The following is a 24694-nucleotide window of genomic DNA, read 5'->3' on the forward strand; positions in this document are numbered from 1 at the left end:
TGTGAAACAGTCTGAACGCCACAACCCTCATGAAGGAGGATTTACTGATGTCATTTTAGCTGGTGTTCCTAATAAACTGGACACTGAGTGTGTAAAGAGAAAAGAAACCTGATCACTGCAGAAAGGAAGGGGTTAAAGCTACTGAGGAACCAGCCTCTGAGTGTGTGTGTGTGTGTGTGTGTGACATTCTTACGAACTCTAATACCTGTGGCAAGCCTGTGAGGTGGGTAAATACTGCATCCGTCTTGCTTTCAAAATAAAATGCATTTTATGAGGCAATTTTCAAAACTGCAGTTAAATCCGTCTGACACACTGACTGCAGTGTAAACAGGGTAAATACAATATAATACAGCTGAAGAGGAAACTGAAACTCTGCTGTGTGAATCACTGTACAACACATTCATTGACTTTAGTGTTAAATAATGGAGTCAGTGTCAGAAGTATAAAAGTCCTCCATTCAAAATTTTTACTCTAACGTACAGAAATATCAAAATGTAATCAAAGGATCAAAAGTAAAAGTACTTGTGTCACTATTCAGTGTTATATTTATCATATATACATTATCTGACTATTTTAAATGATGCATTTACTGTAGTTATACAGTTATGATGCAGCTAAGTTTAACTTCATAAACTTTGGATAGTTTAATAAATGATAAAAAGAAAATAAGCAAATTTGTGATTTTGGGATGTATTAATGAAATTAATTTGACTTGACTAAACTAAAAAATTCATCAAATTTATTCATATTTTAATTTAAAGTTTGAGTTCTGGTTATTTTGGACTCACCACTCACTTGGAGTCCAGCAGTTAAAGGTGTTTAATTGTGGTTAATAATAATATTAGCTGTAAAATAAAATGATGACGTCATATATTTGCCCTCATATTGACTCTTCTAAAGTTCTTCAATGAATTATTCGAATTTCAAATGTGGTTCATAATGACATGCTTACTGACGTTTATTTTGAAGGGAGCTGAGCCGTACTTCCGCTCATACTCTCGCTAGCTCCGGTTAGCTTCACCTAGCTTGATGACATCTCCCGGTATAAACACGGGCGGTCCAATATTCCTCGGTAATTAGCTGCAGTCGGGACCCAGGGGACGGATGAACCTAATTCTCCGGTGTCTAAACGAACACTCCCGACACAAACCGACCAAGTCCCCCCGTTGCTAACGGTAGTTTTTGAGGAATAGAAACTGTTTTCGTCAGAGCTGCGTAGACGAGGGACCGGAGGACCGGGCGGTTCTTCTCTCTACATTGACCTGAGTTAATGGTCACTTCCCCGCCTGTCGTCCGGTGCTGCAGCAGCTCTGACCCGCTCCTTTCTGTGGATGGTACCGGGAAAAGAAGCAGAATGGAGTTTCGGTGGAGCCTCCCCCGATGCTCCCACACGGTGAGGTAACCGGAGCGGGACGGGGTTACCTCACGCTCACACATCACAGAGCAGCGACCTGTTGCCGGTGACGCAGAGAGGATGAACGGAGCCGCAGCAACGTTACTCCTGCTGCTGGTCAGCGGCCGCGCTGCCTTCACTGTCTCCCGCTCCCTGAACGCACCGCAGGACGGAGTGGTTCTGCCTCCGGACGGACTGACAGACGGTACCGACGCTCTGACCGCAACCGTGACAGGTAACAGAAGAGAATATGTACCGTTAGTGAACAGACATAACACGGTGGTGAAAGTAACTAAGTACATTTACTCGAGTACCGTATTTAATTTCAGTTTAAAGTACTTGTACTGTAGTATTTGTACTTTCTGATACTTTACCAAGACATCTGGAGTGAAATATTGTTGTTTTCACTGTACTGTGTTTTATTCTGTGGACACTGCTGACTTTACATAAGTTACATTAAAACATTAAAGCTGCAGCAGTTAGTCAATTAATCAATCAATCCAAATAAAATAATTATTTGATAATGATTAATTGTTGTATTTTTCAAAGCAAACACATCAAACAGTCTGAACCTGTTATTACCTAACTTTTATATCTTTGAATTTTGTTGATTTAGAAAAACAGAAAGAAAGACAGTTGATGACGTCACCCTAGACGTTAGGAAACTGACATGTTTCTCTGTTGTCTGGAGTTTTATAGATCGAGCGATTAATGGATTAATCAAGAAAACGATGGACAGATTAATAGATAATGAAAATGATCAAGTTTCCTCATTCCTACAAGAAGTACTTTTACCATGATACTGTAAATACAGAAGTACTTTTACTGTGAAATCACATCTACAAACACACTGAAATCTGCCATAAGCCGATGAAGCTGCTGAAATGTTATCTTAGCTCTAGCGTCCTGTATTCCCAGTTCACCCAGCAAGAACCAGCAGCTCAGTGTCTTTCTGTGTCCTCAGGTGTGGACAGACGGCGGCACCCCCTGCTGGAGAAGATTCGTCCCTTTGTCGTGGTGGACGGACAGAGACAGAGCCTCGCTGAAGCTCTACAGGTGAGTGGTCACTGGTTCTGACTGGTTTTAGTGGTTTATTACTGATGTTATACTGGTTTGTTCCTTGGCTTTACTGGTTTTTGGTGGACTGGGGGTTGGTGTCTAATTTTAAAAGGTTGTACTGGTTCATAGTGGTTTGTTACTGGTGTATAGCTGTTTAATTACTGGTGTTACACCAGTGCTTTGCTGGTGTATTGCTGTTGTTGTGTGTGAGTGCAGGCTGATCTCAGTCTGGTTTCCATCAGCAGAAACTGGATGTTTGGGATGGGTGGGACACACACACTCACACACACACACCCTTCCTTTCCTCATTTGAGAAAATAAAAGCAGGAGGCCCCCCACCTGTTGCCATGGTTACCTGATGGGAGTCTGCCTGTGTCAGAGCCTCATGGGAGTCGTAACTTTTGAACAAAATAATTCTTCTATGAGCAGCTCAGTTTTCCCTCCACAGTCGAACACAGCTGATCAAACTGTCGGTGGTTCTTCATGTTCTGAGTTTATTCACTGTTTGTCTGTGAGACAAGATTAATCACTAATGACAGAGAGGTTCGGCAGATTTCTTTATATCAGGAGTCACAACAAAAACTTTATACGAACGACTTATCTCTGGAGCTCTGTGACTCCTGAGGAATCTCCACAACGACAATAATAAACTACAACGATTGAGGAGATTTCAATTTCATGACGATTTAAAGACTCAATTAAGTGATTAATTAAAAAAGATTCAACTGATCAATCAAGAATGAAAATAATGTTCTTTCTTTATAAAGAACAAGGGGATGGTCGTCATTAGGGTCGTCTCAGGTGAAGCTGAGCCAGGATTTCACACACAACAACACACCCACTACATCAGCACCATCAGTCAGTTAGTTGATTAATTAATTGTTCAACTCATTGTTTGATCCACATCATCATCATTAAGGAAATAATCTGCAGGTTAAAAGTTCTCACAGACAGAGGAAGAAAACCAGAGCTGGTAAACAACACAGAATTTAAACTACATAAAAATTGTCTTTGCAAAAGTTTAAAGCTCCTCCAGTGTAAAGGTCTCTGTCCATGTGTAGCCGTCAGGACTTCTGGAACTTTGTGATGTCACAACAAAGCAGTCACAAGCCCCGCCCACCTGGACCCACCATCCAAACCTTGAAGGATTTGGTTTCTCTGAGTGTTTTTACCTGAAATTTACTATATTTTTATTGGATCAGTCAGAAAACAGTCGGCCAATCAGAAAAGAGGCTCAGAGCTTCCTCTCTTCTGATTGGCTCACCGACCTGTTGTTACTAGAGCTCCAGAGAGAAGCCTGAGAGAGGAGATGTAAAACTACACTGAGATGGTTTTTATATCTTCTGATGGATCAACACTTCAAATAAAACACAGAAGAAGAAACATGGAGCTTTAATGAAGAAGGAAATGCATTGAAGACGTTTATTAGAGACAGAACAGAACTGATCGTTAGCTGCAGACCTGGTTCCTGTTGAGGGGAGGAGAAGTTATTTTCTGTGTCTCTGTGATTGTCACGTAGTGATGTGGTTTCCTCCATCTTTGTATGAGCGGAGATCATCTTCACTCTGTGCCTCGTGTGGATCGGCTGATGGACTCCAGTCCTCCCTGACCCTGAACAGGACGAACTGGATCCTGGTTAGATGTTTGTTAAAATGCAGAGTTCTGTCCAGAGAACCCGAGGAACTTTAGCTGAAGACAGAACGTCTCCACGAGGACACTCACTGAGGGACAGAGCGTGGTGTGGAGGAGGGCCATGCCCAGACCAGTTCCTCCTGGTCCACAATCGGTTCAGTTTAATGAGAGAGAGGAAGGAAGTTGGAGCGCTGACACTTTTCTCCAGGAGCTTCCTGCAGGAACTCTGAGATCTGACCACAGAGGGGGGGGCGTTAGAGGACGGACCCTTCCTGTGCAGCTGACAGAAGCTCTGAGATCATTTCCTGTAGAAAAACCCCCTGACACCCGCCCATCCCGACTCCACCCAGCTGAGAGGAAACAGGGAGAAAGTAGAGACTGTGGTGTGATGTGGTGTGTAAAGGAGCAGACTACCAAAATAAAAGCGCCTTACTTCAGAGTCAGTTTAAATGAACTTTTACTCCTGCTTATAATATATGTATTTATAAAGACGTCTGTCATCAGTAGCTAATTAATGTTAATTCACTGAGGTGAAATTACAAAATAAAAGTCTGAGCTGTCGCCTGCTGACATGAAGAAAAACGACTGTCTCGTTTTCATGGTTGAAATTATCAGACGTTCAGATGTTTACCAGCTAGTCAGAGCTAGCAGTAATTTTGGCTATTGCTACATAGCTAATTTTAGCATTAGCAGCTGTTCACTGCCCAGGCTCACCAACATCTGTCTCCAGAGGTGGAAACAAACACCAATGTTGACTCTTGTCTCTGTCACTTCTCTTCTTCTACTGAAGTTAGCATGCTAACCAGCTAGCTCCAGCCCGGCTCCTCAGTGTAGCCTCCAGTCTGTCCTGAAGACGCAGCTGCTCAGAGGACGTGTTATAACCACAGACTGTAAATAAAGATGGATGTTGCCTCTGTGACATCACCCACAGGTTTCTGAAGCTCAGAGTCTGTTGGCGCCATCTTGCCCTGACTCCGTCGAACTAACGGCTAATCCAGAAATGGTCCAAGAGGAGGGGCATGTTTCGAGCCGAGACTTTGGTGCATGTTGGCTTGTGGCGAGCATACGCTCACCCACCTGTCAGTCAAAGAGGCCACGCCCTCAATCCTCCATAACTTTAGTCCTTAATAAAACATAAACAGGTGAGTTATATAAACAGGTGTCATGAGCTCTAGAGACCAAAACAGTTTTTGTACCAGGCTGTTAACATATTTATTTCTGCTGTAAAGTTGGACATATTAACATGGGAGTCTATGGGGACTGACTCACTGTTGGAGCCAGACTCTAGTGGCCATTAGAGGAACTGCAGCTTCATGTTTCAGTCTGGAGGTTGATGCTTGATTAAAACCTCTTGTATTATAAAGACAAAGATGGCCGAAGCTCTTGTCATGTGACCATCACCTCCACCTGCTGCTGACAGGAAACCGGGTTCAGCAGCAGAGGAAAACTTACAAACAGCTCCTTTAAAGTTTGAAGGTTAATTTCTCAATTATTTGATTTGATTATAAAAGTTCAACCAGCAGACGTCATGTGACTCTAACGACTCTGACATCGGACAGATGGAAATGAAAATCAGGTCGACATCAAAACTCAATGTTGACTGATTGACATGATGATGTTTGGCAGATGTTGCGTTTTGCTCACGAACAGAACGTCAGTGTTGATTTGTCAGGTTGACGTTGAACTTTAGTTACTGAACAACAGCAGAAGAAGAAGAAACAGGAAACGGGACGTTTAGAATTCTCTGTGAGAATCATCCAGACGTTCGACATCTCTAACGCTGTCTCTGTTCCCGCCCTCTTCCTTTTTCTCTTCCTCCTCCTCCCCCTCCTCTTTCTTCCTCCTCTTCTCGTGGTCGGCAGCTCTGAGCCTCGCCCAGAGTTTCTGCTGCTGTGACATCATCTGGAGAGCGGGCGAGAGACATGACCTCACCACAGAGAGAGAGAGAGTTTAGGGGAGAGAGGGGAACAACATGTTGAAGGGGAGGAGGGTGTGAACAGATGGTGAGAGTGGGCGAGAGAGGCAGCAGAGAACAGTGAGAGGGAAAGAGAGAGAGCTGATGAGTGAACAGAGAAGAGATGTTGACGTGAAGCTGAACATGGAAACATGAGATCAGCTGTTCAGTCGACTGTGTTTGGAAGCTCCTGATTGGTCGGTCAGACTCAGAGCTGTCAGCTGTTTGACTGGAGGGTTGGTAGTTTGAGTCCCTGACACTCGTGACGGCAGTTAAAACCTTTGTGCTTCGTCTTCATCTTTGAATGTGAGTTTACTGAAGTTCTTATTCTCACAGCTGATCTCAGGTCAGTCCTGTGATCACACACCTGAGGTGAAGGTGGAGGCGGAGTCTGACAACCCTCGGACTGATACTAAAACCTGCTCGAACTAAAGAAAGTGTAAAGTTGTAGTTGAGCTGATGGGTTTGATTTACTTATTGTTTTGACCAGAACTTTCAGGCACGTCTTATGGCCTTCATCAGCAGGCATGACGTGGTTCAGTTGTTATCAGGCGGCTCGTCCTCCATGTTAAAGTCTTGTGATAACAACCAGTCGATCTCCATGACAACGGAGTGAGGTCATCAGCTGGAGAGGACCACAAGATAAGGCTGAAAGCTCTGACCAACAAAGTAAGATGTTAATGAAACACATTTCCAACATGACCCTAAAGGGGGCGTGTCATGTCTGTGTGCTGGTCTCTGATTGGACGGATCAGACCTTCATGTTGCAGACTTCAATTTGAACTGGTTTCCTCTGTGCTGTGAGAGTCAGACCCCCCCCCCGACCTGAGCATGATTCAGCCAGAAACCCCCCCCCCTCCATCCTGCTGCACAATGATCTGACCCCACCACAGTCCAGAGGCCAGAGCGGGTGGGGAAAACAAACACGCCTCAGAGGGGAATTCTGCTGGTTTTAATGGAAAACTCCACCCAGAACGTTTCTGTTAAATCTCAGTCTGAAGCCCCGAGTTCAGATCAGTCAGTCATCACCGTGGAAACAGTCAGACAAACATGTCTCCGGGGTCAAGGGTCAGCAGGGCCAGTGTTTCATATTTATTTAAACATGTGACTTTGAGAAACATTTTTCATTAAACTAGAATAAAAGCTAAAGTTGTCATAGTGAGAGAGGAGGCGTATCTCAGATCTCCAACTGGACTCAAACGGCATCGTCACCCTCTGGTCCACAGGGACGCCCTCGGTTCACTGTGATAGGTCACACAACCAGTTGTTTACATGATCAGAAACCAAGTCTCTAAACCTCAGCAGCAGAGAGGTGAAGTGTCACACGCTTCAGTTTCAGACTGAGCCAAATGCTTTCAGCTGATGACTCATTGAACTGGTCCAGACCCAGTTCACCTGGATCCTGGAGCAGCTCAGCAGCTGTGGACCAGAGTCTGGATCGGTTCTGGATGGGGATGTCTGCTAGGATATTTACTGGATTTAGTTTAACAACACACACACACACACACACACACACACACACACACGCACACACACGCACACACACACACACACCCACCTTCACTTCCTGTGGAGCTGAGAGGAGAAAGCGAGGAGGTGTCGGACAGGAAGTGTCTCCTCTTCAAAGAGCAGCTGCATTAAGAGGCAGGAAAACACACTGATTGGTTAACGGATGTACTCAGACCCGCCCACATCCTAAAGCACCAGGAGAAAAACTCAAAGCAGGAAACATGGAAATACACACATCCAGTTTTCCTTTATAGTTATAGATGTGGAGGAAACAAATTCAACTTCAAACTAACAACAAAACATCGAATCAAAACAATTTACATCTCCGTCTCTGATTAATCAAGTTGTCCTTGTTCTTTGCTTGTCTCTGTTGGATCAGCCGAGTGAATACAGGAAGTGTCCCCCTGTCTGTTTCAGGACGGACACCCTGACCGGCTGCAGTGTGGACTGGAGGTGGGAGGACGACTTTTCCTGCTGGACCTGGAGAAGAACCAGTGAGTCTGATTTACAGTGTGACATTAAACACAACGAGGTCATCCTGACAGGTTAAGACCATCATCCTGCCTCGATTCCTCCTGTCAGTTAATTAATAACTAATCAAAAACATGAACCACATGGAGTCTGACCTCATCTCTCTCTCTGCAGCGACCTGCTGCCCAAACCCCCCAACATCTTTTACTACCTGCCCAACGGCACCGGAGTGTCTGTGAAAGCCCACCCTGTGGTGAGTCGGTAAACACAGTCTGTCTGTCCTCTGTCTGTCTGTGTTGTGTTTTCCAGCTGTGACAGATGTTGCTGTGTCGTCCTCAGACTCACTGTTATTACCACGGCAGCGTCAGAGGGTTCCCTCAGTCCAGAGTGGCTCTGAGCACCTGCTCCGGACTCCGGTCAGTAACTCCAGTCTCCAGGGTTTCCTCCTGTCTCGTGGACACACACATGTTGTATGTGATGTCATGTGATGTAATGTTATCACATGTTTCTGGATCCAGTTAGAAGATCAATGAATGTCTATGTTTTAGTTCTCCAAAACAAGAGAAGTATTCAAAAGAACATTTTTTAATGTCAACACGTTGTTGTATTGATCCATATTTACAGAACCTGATGACTCTGAATCAACCTGCTGAAGCTTCGACTGATTTGTAGAGTCTGTAGAATAAAGCCAGAAGAATATGGACGTAAAAACACTGTTGACTCAACTAAAGGAGCCAGTGTCGTTTTCCTATTTCTGATGATAAGTTATCCTAGCTCTTATTGTGCCTTCTGGTATTCCATATTTTCACGACTGTTTATTTTAATTTGATCAGTCGATCACTACAAAATTAATCTGCACACACATCATTTCACTCATTTATTCAATAGAATACAGTTTCAGCTTCTTCATGTTGTGATTTAATGTGAGTGAACCGAGTCTCAGTCCAACAGCACGAGACGTGTAGAGACACGTGTCGTTACTCCCTCTGTCGTAGAGCAGGTGACAGACTTTAGTTCTTTATAACTGAAGTTATCACAGATGTCAAAGTTAAACATTCACAACAGCAACAACTGATTTAATACCAGATTCAGTTTTGACAAAATGTCTCGAACATCTGATGGAAAATGATCAGCAGAGTTATTGATTACTGGGTTAGAACATATAAAGACTCTGCCACTTTAATGTCAGCGTCCTGAATCACATCTCAGTCCAAGAGAAATTCAGATCAGGACGGCGTCGTCATGTTTAGTCTGTTTCCAAAAGCCTGTTCTGAGAGACAGAAACAGAGTCCAGCTGAGTCCAGAACACATGGACTGACCCGTCGTAAAACTTCCCGCCTGCTCAGAGAAAAACATCTTCTCCAACAACAGTGAAAGAAAATAAAAACTAAATCTCTTTAAACCTAAAAACCTCCAATCCGGTTTGTCCACAGTCCAGGATTTACTCTGTGTCAGGCCTTTGTGTTTCTTGGCTGTTCTCAGCACAAAACGTGAGTCCTTCTGCAGGTTGATCCGGATCAATGCGAGTGACCTCTGACCTCTGCAGCACACAGGGTGGAGGCCGAAGGAGGATTAGTGGGTTTATTTATCGGCTCACGTGAAGTGACCAGGTCCAGTTTGTGGTTTTCAGGGTCAGCGGGTCGACCCGGTTCCAGAGACCGGCTGAACACAGAGACCTCTGTCCCTGCAGATCAACACCGTTACAGCTTTAATGAAGGAGCAAACTGAGAACACAGCGCTCAGTATAAAGCAGTGAACAGATTAGATGACTCATTGATAATCTGATATTAATAATAACTGATGGTACTGAACTGTCTGTGGAGCTTTTAGCCTCTTTTAGCTCCTGCTTTTGGTTTTATGGCAGATTTACTGTCTGACTTTAAGACGAGCCTGAGGAAGAAAATGTCAGTGGTTGACTCAGTGTTGAGCTGCAAAAACAGGAAATTCTGTCTTTATCTCTAGATGAAAAACATTGTGAGACGTCACTTCAATCAAAACCCAGAAAGTAAAAAAAACAAACATTAAAAAACAGAATCCAAACAGAGTTCAGATCATGTACGACTTACACCAACTTCATTTCAGTTGTTAAAAATTAAAAACATCTACGTGTAAAAATCCAGAACATCTGAATCTGTAAATATCGTTGACTTCTAAAGTTCCAACATCTGGACACCAGATGTTTCCCACTTCACTGTAAAGTCAGTTCTCAGAGTTTGTTTCTTCAAGTTTCCACATCACACTGTGTCAGTCACACACTGGACCCTGATTGGCTCCAGTCTAGTTGTGATGTCATAACTCCTGCAGGTTTAACACCTGAGGTGAGAACAAAGAATCTTTCCTCCTTAAGATAAGAGATAAGATAAATTTAAGATAAGAGATAAGATAAGTTGAGTTAACATAAGTTGAGATAAAATAAGAGATAAGATAAATTTAGATTAAATAAGAGATAAGTTAACATAAGAGATAAGATGAGATGAGATAAGATCAAATGACATGAACCTTTACTGATCCCTTGTAAAGGGAATTCAAAGTGAAACATCAACACAAGGGAAAATGTAATAAAGAAATAAAATGAGAATAGAAACAGAATCTGGAATAAATAAGATCAATTAGAAATACTATATACAATAACATATACAAATGCACTGTAGATGTGCAAATATAAGAATAAATATAAAGAGTTTAGTGGCAGCTGCAGTTTGTTCGAGGTCTATTGTAATATAAAGCTGATTAGATCAAACTGAGGTCACATGTTGGTTTTGATGCTTGATGTCACGTGTCGTACGTTGATGTTTTTTATCTGAGATCTGTGAAGAGGAGAATCAGCTTCTTCATCTCAACATGAGGAAAACAACTTTAAATTAAAGATTCATCTGCAGAATAAAAAGGATTTCTCAGCTGACTGTGTTTCCTCCTGCAGAGGCGTCATCGCCATCAACTCCACGCTGAGCTTCGAGCTGCAGCCGCAGGACGACGGCCTCCGTCACCCGCACCTCCACCAGGGGGAGGAGGAGGAGGGGGGAGGAGGGGAGAGCGGAGGAGATGGTAGTGGTGGAAGCGGAGGAGGAGGAGGAGGTGATGAAGAGGAAGTCCACCTGCTGTTCTCCACCAGTCCTCTGGAGGGCGACAGAGCTGGAGGTTGCGGGGTTTCCCACACCGCTGTCCCGCCCATCCACAGCTCCACACACACACACAGGGTGAGAGACCCCCCCCCTTTAGAAAACACAAAGTCTAAGCTACAAGAAGCTCAGCTTTCTGACGACTTTCTTCTCCATAGCAACAAGAGCTGAGGCTCATGGGTATTGTAGTATTTAGAGCAGGTGCTCAGAACATAAACCTGCAGTCTGATCCAGGAGAGTCCAGACCTTCAGTCAGCACCTCCTCACACTTTACTCCCGCCTGTCAAACATCCACTGAGTTGTTAGCGCAGTGATGGTGTTAGCAGTTAGCAGTTAGCAGTTAGCAGTAGCTGCAGTGAGGATACATGTGGCTCTGCTGATTTTCCTGTTTGACTTGTGTCGTCCGTTTGCTTTGTCTGCAGAGGAAGAGAGACATCCTGTCTGAGACCAAGTACATCGAGCTGGTGCTGGTGGTCGACCACCAGGAGGTCAGTGTGTGTGTGTGTGTGTGTGTGTGTGTGTGTGTGTGTGTGATCAGATGTTTGTTCTGACCTTTATTTAAACTCGTGGAGATCACAGTGTGTATAAGAAACATGGCTGCAGGGTTTCCTCTGGTTAGTGGAGCTGATAAGTAACTGATCTGATCAGCTGATCGATCGCTGTCACCTGCTGAGCTGAATCTCACAGACCCGACACACGTCATCACTAGAATCTGCTTCAAACTGGAGCTGAAACTATTAGTTGATTAATTGATAAGTCGATCAAAAGAACAATAATCAGCTATCTATAGTTTTGAAAATCGACCAATCATTAATGTCCATATTGAAGTGAAAATGTCAAACACTGATGTTTCCAGCTTCTGTAATGTCTAAACCAGTGGTTCCCAACCTGTGGCCTGGGGCCCACTGGTGGGCCACGAAGGTATTGCAAGTGGGCCGATGAATCTTTTGAAAAATAGTACAATTTTGGTGAAAAGATGTAAGATATAAAAAAATATATGTGTATTATGTTTTTAACTGTTTAAACAAATTATAACTGGACATGAAAAAGGATAAAAGGTCTTTTCAAGAGACACTTAGCAAATACCACAGATTATAAATCAAGTTGTGTAAAAAATAAAATAGAATTACCCTTGAAACAAAACATCTTTTCATGCTAAAAAAAAAGTTTTAAAAAGTTTTCATCATTAGAATAAAAAGTTCAGAGTTATTAGTTGGCCTCCGTATTGTTACAGTCGGACGTGGTCCAAACATTTCTGAGATTTTTAAGTGGGTCACGAATTGAAAAAGGAACCTCTGGTGTAAACGTCACATCTGCTCCTCACAGTTCCTGAATTACCAGAAGAACAACAAGACCATCATGTACCGGATGCTGGACGTGGCCAACCAGGTGGACTGGGTGAGACCTGTGACCCGTGACCTCTGACCTGCCTGTATATCTGCTGTAAGGACAGATCCGAGCGTCCCTCTTCTGTCTCTTCCAGTTCTACCGCCCTCTGAACGTGCGGGTGGCGCTGACCGGTCTGGAGATCTGGAGCGACCGAGACAAGATCCGGGTGGAGAAGAGTCCGACGGACACTCTCAACAACTTCCTGGAGTGGAGAACCAGAGAGCTGCTGCCGCGCCTTCGCCATGACAACGCCCAGCTCGTCATGTAGGGCGGGAACATTTACCAGAATAAAAGTCTCAGACCGATCGATGACTGCTCGTGATGATCACAGTGGTTTTATTTCACAGGGGCGGGTCGTTTGACGGCACAACGGTGGGGATGGCGTCTCAGTCATCCATGTGCTCCAGAGACAGGTCAGGAGGAGTCAACGTGGTGAGTATCACCAGCTGAGACATCACCTGTGTACCTGTGATGTTGTGGGTTTGAGTTGAACAGGTGATGTGATCCTGCACCATCTAAGAGCTTTATGAAGGGAACTGAGGTTCTTCAGTCTTTGAGATGTCTTTGAGAACCTTGAAGTTGATGATGTAGAAAACCTGTCTCTCTCTCCAGGATCACCTGGTCAGCGTTCTGGGCGTGGCCTCCACTGTTGCTCACGAGCTCGGTCACAATCTGGGGATGAGCCACGACACCGCCGAACGCCGCTGCGCCTGCCAGAACGAACCGCGGCTCGGAGGATGCATCATGGAGCCGTCAACTGGGTCAGTACTGAGTCTTTATCCTGGAACAATATCAGATCATTTCACCCAGGTCAGTATTTGACCCGGGTCAGAACCAGAATCTAAACACAAGGCACTACTAAAGCTTTGATCCAGGTGAGTCGTTGGGCCTGTACTACCTGTCAGTAAAGTCTTTACCATGGCAGGTAGAACGTTCCCTCAGGTCAGCAGAACCTTTTCAAAGATCAGAATCCTTCACTCACTCAGTAGAACATTTCACATGGTCAGCAGAACCTTTACTGGGTCAGTCGTCCATGAAGAATGTTCTCTGAAGTCATCAGAACTTTGTCCCAAAACAAACTTTCATTGGGTCAGTAGAACTTTACACAAACTTGCATCATTGTTTCTGACCCCGCCCATAGACATTATGTCATTGTTTCTGATCCCGCCCACAGACTGACCCCGCCCCTGTTTACAGGTAAAGGTGAACAGTTTATGATCCAGGTCTCTTCAGACCAGAGGGGTTTTTGTTTACCTGCTCTCTTCATACATCGGTGGCTCCGCCCCTCAGGTTCATGCCGGGTCAGCAGTTCAGCAGCTGCAGCGCCGCAGACCTGTCCGTCAGCCTGCTGCACGGAGGCGGGATGTGTCTGTTCAACGTGCCGCAGCCGGACCACCTGCTGGGGGGGCCGCGCTGTGGGAACCTGTACGTGGAGAAAGGAGAGGAGTGTGACTGCGGCCTGCTTGAGGTGCTCACCTGTCTGCCTGCTCACCTGTCTGCCTGTCTCACTAACTGTGTCGGAGACTTTAGTGTTGTTCTTCCTGTTCATGTGTCTCTCTGCTCTGATTGGTCAGGAGTGTGATGACCCGTGCTGTAACGCCTCCACCTGTCGGCTGGTTCCTGGAGCTCAGTGTTCATCTGATGGAATCTGCTGCCAGGACTGTAAAGTAAGACTGAACCTGCTCCGACTTCCTCTTCCTCTTCCTCCTCCTCTTCCTCTTCCTCTTCCTCTTCCTCTTCCTCTTCCTCTTCCTCTTCCTCTCCATCACTATTTCAAACTGAGCCTCCTTCCTCACCTCCTTCCCCCCTCCCTCCTCAGTTGCGGTCAGCGGGCTCAGTGTGTCGGGAGCCACTGGGGGAATGCGACCTCGCCGAGTTCTGCACCGGCTCCTCCCCCCACTGCCCCCCCAACGTCTTCCTGCAGAACGGAGAGCCCTGCGAGGACGGCGCCTCCTACTGCTACGGAGGAGTCTGCGCCAGCATGCACACCCAGTGCCAGATGCTGTGGGGCCCCAGTAAGACATTAAACCAGTTTATACTGAATCCAAACCAGTCTGAACCAGTTCATCGTGAGGCACAGCTGGTATTCAACCAGCTGATAAACCTCTCTGACCTCTCCCTCTCTCTCTGAACACAAATAACATACATGTTCATTTGTACATAGAGTTGAAGTGAGATCCAATAACAAGTGGTCACTAGAGGCAGATGTGGAGACAGATGTTACTGCAGGTGTGATCAGGACCAGTATGACATCATTTAACATCTGATGGTTTTCTTACTTTTAGATTAAACAGTTAATCTCAAGTAAAATTTTAATCAACAGAGAAGTTAGTCGTTAGGAGCATAACTAGTCTGAACCAGTTTATACCGAAGAAAACCCTGTGAACTGGTCCAGAACCAGTTGTAGCCTAAGCCTGTTTATACTGGGCCATAACTGGGTTACACTGATCTTAGACCAGTTTATCCTGAGGTTAAACCAGTTCATACTGACCCTAGATCTCTCTCTCTCTCTCTCTTTCTCTCTCTCTCTCTCTCTCTCTGTCTCTCTCTCTCTCTCTCTCTCTCTCTCTGTCTCAGACGCCACCTCTGCTCCAGCTGTTTGTTTCTCATCAGTCAACAAACAGGGAAACAAATATGGAAACTGTGGTCAGCTGACCAACGGCTCCTACATCCCCTGTGGACACTCGTGAGTACACACACAGTACACACACAGGTCACACAGTACACACACAGTACACAGACAGAGTACTAGAGCCCGTCCTGTAGAAGCGTCCTCCATGTCTTCCTCTGTGTTTCGCTGCAGGGACGTTCACTGTGGCAGGGTCCAGTGTCAGGGGGGGAGGGAGCGCCCCCTGCTGGGCACCAACGCAGAGATCCTCACCACCACGGTCCACTTCAACCACAGCGACCTGGTCTGCAGAGGAACCTACTTCCACCTGGGTGACGACGTGTCCGACCCCGCCGCCGTGGCCCAGGGTACCGCCTGCGGGCCCGGAAAGGTAACAGTTCTACTTCACTGTTTCTTTACTGGCTGATTGAGCTTATTGAACGGGGAATTCACATCATCTCCAGTTAGTCCAGTTCAAGTTGAGAAAATCTGGCAAAAAAAAAAAAAAAAGATAATTATAATAATAATAACAATAATAACAATAATGATACTTGTTGGAGGTGATAGCGTCTGGATGCTGCTCTCTGTCTGAGTGTGTTCAGTGGTCGGACTGTTCTGTGTCCTTCATGACACCTGTTGTCTTGTTGTTGCAGGCCTGTTTGAACCGGAGGTGTCAGGACGCGTCGGTGTTCGGCGTGGACGAGTGTCGCGGGAAGTGTAACGGTCACGGGGTGAGTGACAGAAACTCATCAGGTTAAACAGTTCAGTCAGAAACGGGCGTCACATGATCTGATCACAGGTCACTAAAGTTCAGTTTTACTGTTGGAAATGTTTTCTACACAACTACACAACAACACAACACAACTACACAGCTACACAACTACACAACAACACAACTACACAACTACACAACAGTCTTCACCCATGGCGTTGTCAGTGCTTCGCTGCCTGAAGTCCCATGATCCTCCTCTGTGTTTTTTGTGTCTTTTTTCTGGAGCATCAGAAACTTTTCTCGATCACTTTTTTGTCCATTGTACTCCTGCTGCTGCAGCCCGCTCCGCCTCTGTTGCTATGGTTACTCCCCTCTTTGCTGTTTGACCGTACATTAGTAGCGGCGCTGCAGAGCGGGAAAGTCTCCACAGACGGCTGGTTCACCTGGAGCTGAGGATGAACCACCTGTGTGAACGTACCTGATGTTCATGTTTATGTGATGGTCCAGATTGAGCTCAGGATCAGTGTGCTGAACTCTGATGACCTGCGTTGACCCTTTCTAACAGGATTAATCCCAGTCTCCATGTTGGACTATAATCTGTGTGTGTGTGTGTGTGTGTGTGTGTGTGTGTGTTTCAGGTGTGTAACAGCAACAAGAACTGTCACTGTGATGTGGGCTGGGCTCCACCTGACTGCAGGTACTCAGGTCATGGAGGCAGCGTGGACAGTGGACCGGCCCGATCTGCTCGAGGTGATGAGCCTGAACTCTGACTGACGTCTGTCTGATGTCTGACTGTGGTTAACACTGTCCCTGTGTGTGTGTGTGTGTGTTCAGAGTCTGACCCCGTCCGAGTCGCCATGCTTGTCATCTTCCTCTTCATCCTGCCCGTGGTCCTCCTCTTCCTCGCTCTTCGCTTCCCTCGTTTCCGGCGGAGTCTCCTCTGTCTGGGACCGAACAGCCCGTTTCACAAAGCTCGACAACACAACCGGTAACACACTGTGTGTGTGTGTGTGTGTGTGTGTGTGTGTGTGTGTGTGTGTGTGTGTAGACAGATAGATACTTTATTTATCCTCTAGGGGAATTCATGTGTCCAGCGGCTCATTAGTAATAATAATAATAATAAATAATAAGTTATATTAGTCCAGTTAATTATACATGTAATAATTAGTATGAGCAGTATATAATCATATACATGGTTATTATACAGTATATATTAGTCATAAGTAGATCTTTGTCTGTAGGTTTCATCAGTTTTACAGTTGATACGTTTATAACAGTAAAATCTGTCAATATGAAGAAACAGTATATAAAAGTTATTTATAAAAAATAAGTTATTATCCTCATAAGATTTAGATTTTCTTATTGAAATATTATGTAGTAACATAAATAAGTAATATTTTTCAAAAATTCAGAGTTTTATTTCTGTGATTAAAACTTTTTTATCATAAAATAATTGAAAATTGGGCGTCGTAAGGCGTAGTGGTCTGAGCAGGCGCCCCATGTCATTCCCCCTCTCTCTGCCTCCCCATTTCCTGTCTCTCTCTACTATCCTGTCCAATAAAGGCACAAAAGCCCCCAAAAAATATACTTAAAAAAAGAATTAATAATAATAATTGAAAATTGAGTTTTTATGTAAATTATTTTCAAAATTTTTATAAATTTGATATGATTTTTTTTTTTTTTTTCTTCTGACAGTGGCCTTAATACTGGTCTTATATATGTGTTAATAATCAGTTAATAAATGTTTTTATCTTACAACTGTAAAGTTTAGTAAAAGTATATATTTGTTGACAGACACATAAATACAATTAAATTAAATTAAAATGTTTCACTGTGTCAGAAAAAGCTCATTCAGAGAAAATAAACTCATCTGAGTCTGACGTGTTTTCTTACCCATAATGCAGTGTGACTCACTCTGACATATTGGGTTTGGAGTTTGACCCCGCCCACGTCTCCAGGTACTGTCAGACCTGCTGGGTCCACCTGTAGTGTGTCCCTGTAGTCGGACTCCTCTCAGACTTAAAGCTGCACTGATCCGGATCTCAGAGTGTTTCCTCCTGGTGTCATTCTGTGTTGAACATCAAGTCTCCTGCTGTCAATCAGTCAGAGAGGATTCTGGGTAATGAAGGTGCAGCTTTAAGAGTAGTTTCTCCGCAGCCTGTTCAAGGCGGGGAAGTTGTGTCATTGTTCCACCTCCATGTCGACAGAGGTGGTCGACACAGCTGCTGTCGCTCACGCCTCCGATCCCTGAACGTGTCATCTGAAATCACACATTGGACCGGCGTCACACCGACTCTTTGGTTCAGTGTGAAAAAGCAAAAGCAGCGAGACGAGGCGTCTTCTTAACGAGAGCGAAGCAGGATCTGTGTGTCGAGGAGCTCGTGTTTGGACACGACGGTTTAGTTTGTGTTTGTTTGTTTCTGTGATGTTGTTTATTAGAAGTTAAAATCACCCATCACAGTGTGGTTCAACGCTCAGGGAGTCAACACTGTGAAAAACTGACCCTGAGCCTGACCCTGAACGTCTCTACAACAGATACAGAAGCTGTTTGTAGATGTAACGAGTGTTTGTCTCGTCAGGACTCCGGCGATGGAGCGAGTCGACGGCAGGAACGGCGAGCAGGTCCGACCGCTGAGATACCACCTGAACCCACCGACTGACATCCCACTGACCCCGCCCCACAAAGAGGTAACCATAGCAACCTCACCAACACTGACAAAGAGAACAAACGTTATAGAAAATAAAATAAAAGTATTTTTTGATCAGGTTTGTTTGTACTTTTAAAATCCACAGAACTTCTCTGAATTAAGAAGAGAAATTAATTAATTGATCATCAACCACATTAACGATCAATAGTTGCTTCATTGATGAAACACAGTGGTGGAGTTTCCTGGATCATAGATTATGATCATGGAGCTTCTGTCTGTTTAACCACTGAAGGAGGCGCGTTTGTTTTACTATTTGATGGGTGGACATGTTTAACTCCACCTCATTAAACAGTAAGAGGCACCACCCAGTGGTTGATCCAGGTACTAGAGAAAACTACACAACATCTTCTCACAGTCACACGAACCTTCCTCATCCTCTGCTGTTGTATTTCTAATCAATTAAGTTATTAAGAATCAGTAACAATCGCTGATCGATTAATCATTGACATCCCCGGCCCCGCCAGTCAGTGAACTCATCACATCACAGTCTTCACGTGTCACTTTGTGTTTCCATAAAACAGTGAGTGAAGAAGAAAAGAGTTCAAAGTTCAATCCTGCCCACTGTCTCACCTCCACACAGCCGACCAATCAGTGAGTGAGCAGGGTGTGATGTCATCGTTCTCCTCATTGATGCATCTCATTCTCCAAAACTGCAGCTTTGTGTTTTTTTCAGTCATAACTGCAGAGTACATGTGATTGGCTGTTTGGTAGTGAAATGCACCATGGGAGTTGTAGTTGGCTTCTTGTACCTTTGACCTTTCATCAGTGAACCAGATGTTTTCTAACACAGCTGTTCATTTGATGCAGATACACTGACTCACTCTTGGTGACAATATATTTGTTGCATGCGTCACAAAGCATGATGGGAACTGTAGTGCCAGAGCTCAGAGGAGAGGAAGATATCCCAAACAGAAAGAAGAAGAGAGTTCACATCAGTTCATATGAAGATCAGAATATATTGAACTCCTGATGTGATACAAGATACAAACGGCTTCTTTAGATAATCAGCTGATCACTGTTCACATGCTGTTGAGATATAAATATCAGCTGAGCTGTGTTGACATGTCTGTCGGTTTGTTTTGACCAGAGATATCTCTACTGTTGAATTATGACTCAGAGTCAGATGTTCTTCTTCTTCACAATCATTCACATGTGAAGTGATGAATGTTGGTGTTTCTTTTATTTTAACTCACTAAGTAGAAACAGGAATAAATAAAAACACAAATAACACTCAGTGTTAATACAGCAAAACTTAATTAAAACCAACAGCCACAAAAACAAAGATGGTGATCTCAGTAAAACCTGAGCTGACGGAGAAATGAAGGATTTTATTTTGATGATTCACATTTGAAACACTGACGCTCCGAGTCTCAGAGTTCATGAAACAGCCTCTGTCAACATCGTTTTGTTGTGAAAGGAAAAGCAGAAGGAAGTGACAGCACACCACAACTGCAGATGTTTTTTTTCTCTCTCTTCTTGCTGTTAGCTCACATTAACACATCTGCCTGTTTGACCTTTGACCTCTGGTAGATGCTCCTCTCCTGTGCATGTCTCAGCTGTCACTCTGTGCCTCTGCTTCCTGTTTTCTCTCCTATCAGGTTCATGACAGACCTGCTCCTCCCTCTAAGCCACTCCCCCCTGACCCCGCCCTAAAATCCCAGTCGCAGGTAACTTCACCTGAACTCACCTGGACGAGTTCACGTGTGTAAATGTCTGAGTTCATGTTGCTGCAGCTGACTAACAGTTCATACACGTGTCAGTGTGTGAGTCTGTGTTGTTGTTGTTGTTGTTGTTGTTGTGGTCTGTGGTTGTTGTCGTCCTGGTTCAGTCGTGCATGATGTGTTTGAGTCTCAGTGTAAATAAGAGTTTTTTTAGCTGTAGTTTGTCACAGGAAGAGTTCATCGTCCTCTTCTTATTCTCTTTGTCTCGACAGTGAGACGTTCAAGTCCCGTCAGACGGATGATTTACAGTCCAATGAAAACACAACATGTAGATCAGAGGAAGTAAATGAATAAAAACAGAATAAAGAAATAGATTAAAATCAGAGTTTGGTTCATGATGAACATGAACAGGTTGAAGAACAGATATGGTTTAAAGCTGTCAGTGATGGTTAGTGGTAAACTGCTCCAGCAACTGAAAATACTTTTTAATTTTAACTGTGTGTGTGAAATGGAGAGCAGTGATTGGTCAGCAGATCCGAGGGAGGTGACTTTCCTGCTTCCTGGTTCCACACAGAGCTTTAAATCTAATAAAAGAATCTTAAAAACAAGAATGAACTTTACTGGAAACCAGTGAGGAGAAACCAGTACAGGGTCTGGTCTCAGTGACTGACTGACTGACTCAGGTCCTGTTCACACCTGCATTAACATCTGTCTTCAGTGACCACCTGTAATCAGATCCCACTTCCTGCTTCTTATGCAGATGAACAGACCCAGGACACAATGACGTTCACACTGTGAACAGCATTGTGGTCTCATGTGGTCTCATGTGGTCTCATGTGGTCCAGACTCCAGACTGAATGTGCTCTGAGTGATCGGGTCTCAGAGGTGTCTCAGGTGTGTTCACACCTAGGACGCCTAGAGCTGACCGCTGGTGATCGGATCAGGTCTGAACAGGTCTAGAGAGAGTCTGAACTGTCTCTGAACCAGAACCTGAACTGGACTCTGGACTGAGCTGTCAGCAGCAAATCAGGAAAGAGGATTTCATATCTGATCAATGAGCAGGAGGCTCACTTTTAATGTCTCTGAGCTCAGGGCTGCAGAAGAAGAAAACAGGATGTGAGCATCTCACAGGAAGTTGAACTCTTCCTGTAACTGGAGGAACGTTTGATCTTCACCTCGTTTCATCCTTTTAAACTCTTCTCACTTTTATTTCTGCTGCTTCAGTCTGATAAACTGCGACGGGCCCCCCCCACCAAGCCTCTGCCCCCCGACCCCCCCACCCCCACCGACCAGGTACAGTCACCGCTACCTGCAGTGTGTGGTCACTGTGTGTCCTGTGTGTGTCTGCGCTTCATGAGTCACCACCACATTTACATGTCTTCTGTTTTTAATGAACATCAATGATTCTCAAGTCTTTTCCCTTTTATTACAAACGTTTATTAACTCGATCATCTGACCTTTGACCTCCTGGGTCAGAGGTTTATAAACCAGGCTCCTGGTGTTCACCATAAAAACTGACTTTCATTGTTTGTTCTTTGTGATTTTATTTTGTTATTTATTTGATGGTTGCCATGGAGCTGAGAGCTCAGTCAGAGCAGGGTTTTAGTCACGAGGTCACCCTCCTGCACAGAACATCTGGATGTTACTGTCAGCACAGAGAACATCTGGATGTTACTGTCAGCACAGAACATCTGGATGTTACTGTCAGCACAGAACATCTGGATATTACTGTCAGCACAGAGAACATCTGGATGTTGCTGTCAGCAAAGAACATCTGGATGTTACTGTAAGCACACAGAACATCTGGATGTTGCTGTCAGCACACAGAACATCTGGATGTTGCTGTCAGCACAGAACATCTGGATGTTGCTGTCAGCACAGAGAACATCTGGATGTTACTGTCAGCACAGAGAACATCTGGATGTTGTAACCCATGTGACCTCACCTCTGTGCGCCCTCCAAACTTCTTCTTCTTCTGTCTTTCTTCTCTCTCCTCCTCCTCCTCCTCACTAACCTTTCAGCAGCTGGTGAGTCGACCAGCTCCACCCAACAAGCCACTCCCCCCCGACCCCATCTCACCTGCACAGGTACACCACACCTGCCTGCCAGTAGCTCTTAGCATGTAGCTGGCATGTTGTTAGCATGCAGAGAGAACAGTGAGTGAACGAGCAGCAGAATGATTCTGTCTGATATCAGTGATTTATTGGTGTGATTTGTTTTGATTGGTGAATTGAGATCAGATAAATCGATCACTGTGATTATTGGGATTTGCTGATCAAACTGTTTGAATTAGGAGTCAGTGAGATGTGGTGTGACTGAGGTGATTGGTTGGACATGGATGTTGGAGACAGATGGATGATGCCTGACAGGCACGAGGCGTTTAGAGACCTTTCTTAACGTCGTCACTTCCTGGTTCGTGTCAGAGTTTCGCCTGACACTGAGAAACACTGGCGGACATTTTTCTATCAGTGGAGAAAAGAATTAAAAAAAACTCTCTCTCTCCTTCTGTCATTATACTGTTACTCTGATTTAAACTCAACCAGCATCAGCCACAATCAACTTCCTGCAGATGTTTCACATTAAAAGTTCACTGGGAAAAGAAGCAGTCATGTCTTTTGAGTCGCTGAAAGGCTTTTAATTTGAAAGATGGAGGAAGCTGGAAACGTGTGCGTCACTGTTGTAATGAGAAGTTTGATGAGTGAAGATCAGCTGATGACGAGTCGATCATGAAACTGATCTGAGGTCAGTGAAACTGTCTCTTCTCTCTCCAGGTTCCTGTCCCACTCAAACCTCTGGTGCCCAAGAAGCCCCGCCCACTGGCGCCGCCGTCCAACCCCTACCTGCCCCCCCACCCCGGGTACCCCCCCAGCACCAAACCACCCCCGCATGGAGCCGTCGCACCTGCAGCTGCCCCCAACAGGTAAGACCAGTTCTAGACCAGTAGTTTTGAAATAAACAGATGATGTTGACAAACAGGAAGTCAGTGTAGCTGAGACCCCCCCCCCCATGAACCCTGAGCTGACACTGTGTGTTTGTGTCTCTGTAGACGACCTCCTGCTCCTCCTGCTCCTCCGCTCCGACCCACAGTCCCTCAGAAAGTCCAGACGTCGCCTCCTCTTTAACCTGGGGGCGGGTCTGGGGGAGGGGGGGCGGGGCTTCATGCGCTGGAGACTGAGGATGAAGACGATGAAGATGATGAAGATGATGATGACTTTATTATCCACTCAGTCATCGGATTTCTCCTTCACCCTCCATGAACTCAGACGCTGTCGACGTGACAGTGATGTATCAGTGCCTTGCTCAGCGGCACCTCGGCAGTGACCGTGCGGACGCTCGGGAATAAAACCCGTGACCTTTGACCCCTGGTTGATGATTTCCACATTAACGTGTCTCGGTGTTATAAAACAGCCGGGGGGGTCAGTGCCTTGTTGGACGGGGATCAAACCTGTGATCACAGCTGTGGTTCAGGGCCCTGCAGGAGCCAGAGGAGGATCCTACAGACAACAGATGTTTCTCATTCAAACTCAGTGTTTTAGTAAATGACTGAACGTAGAAACAGATGAAACAGTTTCAAACTTTAACCAGAAGAATCTGATCAAACCTCATGAACACGCAGCGTTCGGCTTCGAACTCTGGGAGATGATGACAGCGGCGGGAAGAAATCTGAGCGTCTGAGAGTGACGTTTAAATATCATGAGAAAAAAAAATCATATTCAAGAATAAAGATGTGACATTTAGTCGTTAAGGTCATGATCTGATGAGAATAGAGTCAGAGATATTTAACTCAGAGTACAAGAGAGGAATGATACACTGGGAATGTGATGAGAATTTTTCATCATAGAAAAAGTTACAAGAGGAAAGTTGTTTGTAAATATTCCGACTTTATTCTCTAATAATCCGACTTTTTCTCTTAGAACATCGCGACATTATGATCAAAGTATTGTGACTTTATTTTCTAAATATTTCAACGTTATTTGAAAATATTACAACTTTATTCTTAAAAGGCAAAAACATTTTCTCAAGATAATGAGACGTTTCAAATATTCTCAGAGTCTCAGACTTTGTGGTTCAGATTCTCCGTCAGAAGTTTTCGCCTCCCACCCGCTCGCTGCTGGAATGAACTTTTCCCGCCTTCGCCCACGTGGCCGACCAACAGCTGGACTCTCTGAGGATCGGGTCTTTATGGGACTCTGCTGGCTCAAAGTGAACTGTGCGCCTTACCAGCAGGAACGGGTTCTGTCCCAGTGACCGTGTCTGTCTCTGCTGGATCAGGTTTTTATTTTTCTAACCCGCCTTGAGATGATCTCTGTCAGACAGCTGGGACTGAACGCCAGCTGTTTATAACGTTACGCCAAAGACGAGCCGGACGAACAACACGACTGAAACCAGGTGGATTTAAGGATGCTGGAAGATTTTCTCTGCTTCACGTTGAAGGAATTTATCCATTTTACAGACGATGTGATTATATTATAATTCTGC

At 44.8% G+C, this 24694-nt stretch overlaps 1 protein-coding gene across 1 annotated transcript; it reads left to right on the forward strand.

Moving 5' to 3' along the window:
* Positions 1-1027: 1027 nt before the first annotated feature.
* On the forward strand, positions 1028-23343 carry adam15 (ADAM metallopeptidase domain 15). The gene is made up of 26 exons (XM_022761571.1): positions 1028-1628; positions 2358-2449; positions 7965-8041; positions 8193-8271; positions 8358-8434; positions 10939-11066; positions 11109-11215; positions 11560-11625; positions 12464-12535; positions 12621-12790; positions 12874-12958; positions 13139-13287; positions 13817-13994; positions 14101-14193; positions 14346-14541; positions 15104-15212; positions 15330-15525; positions 15788-15865; positions 16485-16596; positions 16681-16834; positions 18426-18534; positions 20153-20221; positions 21440-21508; positions 22237-22302; positions 22987-23135; positions 23262-23343. The coding sequence occupies exons 1-26, from the start codon at positions 1475-1477 to the stop codon at positions 23335-23337; spliced, it is 2910 nt and encodes a 969-aa protein (XP_022617292.1). The 5' UTR covers positions 1028-1474; the 3' UTR covers positions 23338-23343.
* The last annotated feature ends 1351 nt before the right edge of the window (positions 23344-24694 follow it).

This window comes from Seriola dumerili, unplaced genomic scaffold (assembly GCF_002260705.1).
Source record: "Seriola dumerili isolate Sdu_G_001 unplaced genomic scaffold, Sdu_1.0 BDQW01000415.1, whole genome shotgun sequence".
Classification (NCBI taxonomy): Eukaryota; Metazoa; Chordata; class Actinopteri; order Carangiformes; family Carangidae; genus Seriola; species Seriola dumerili.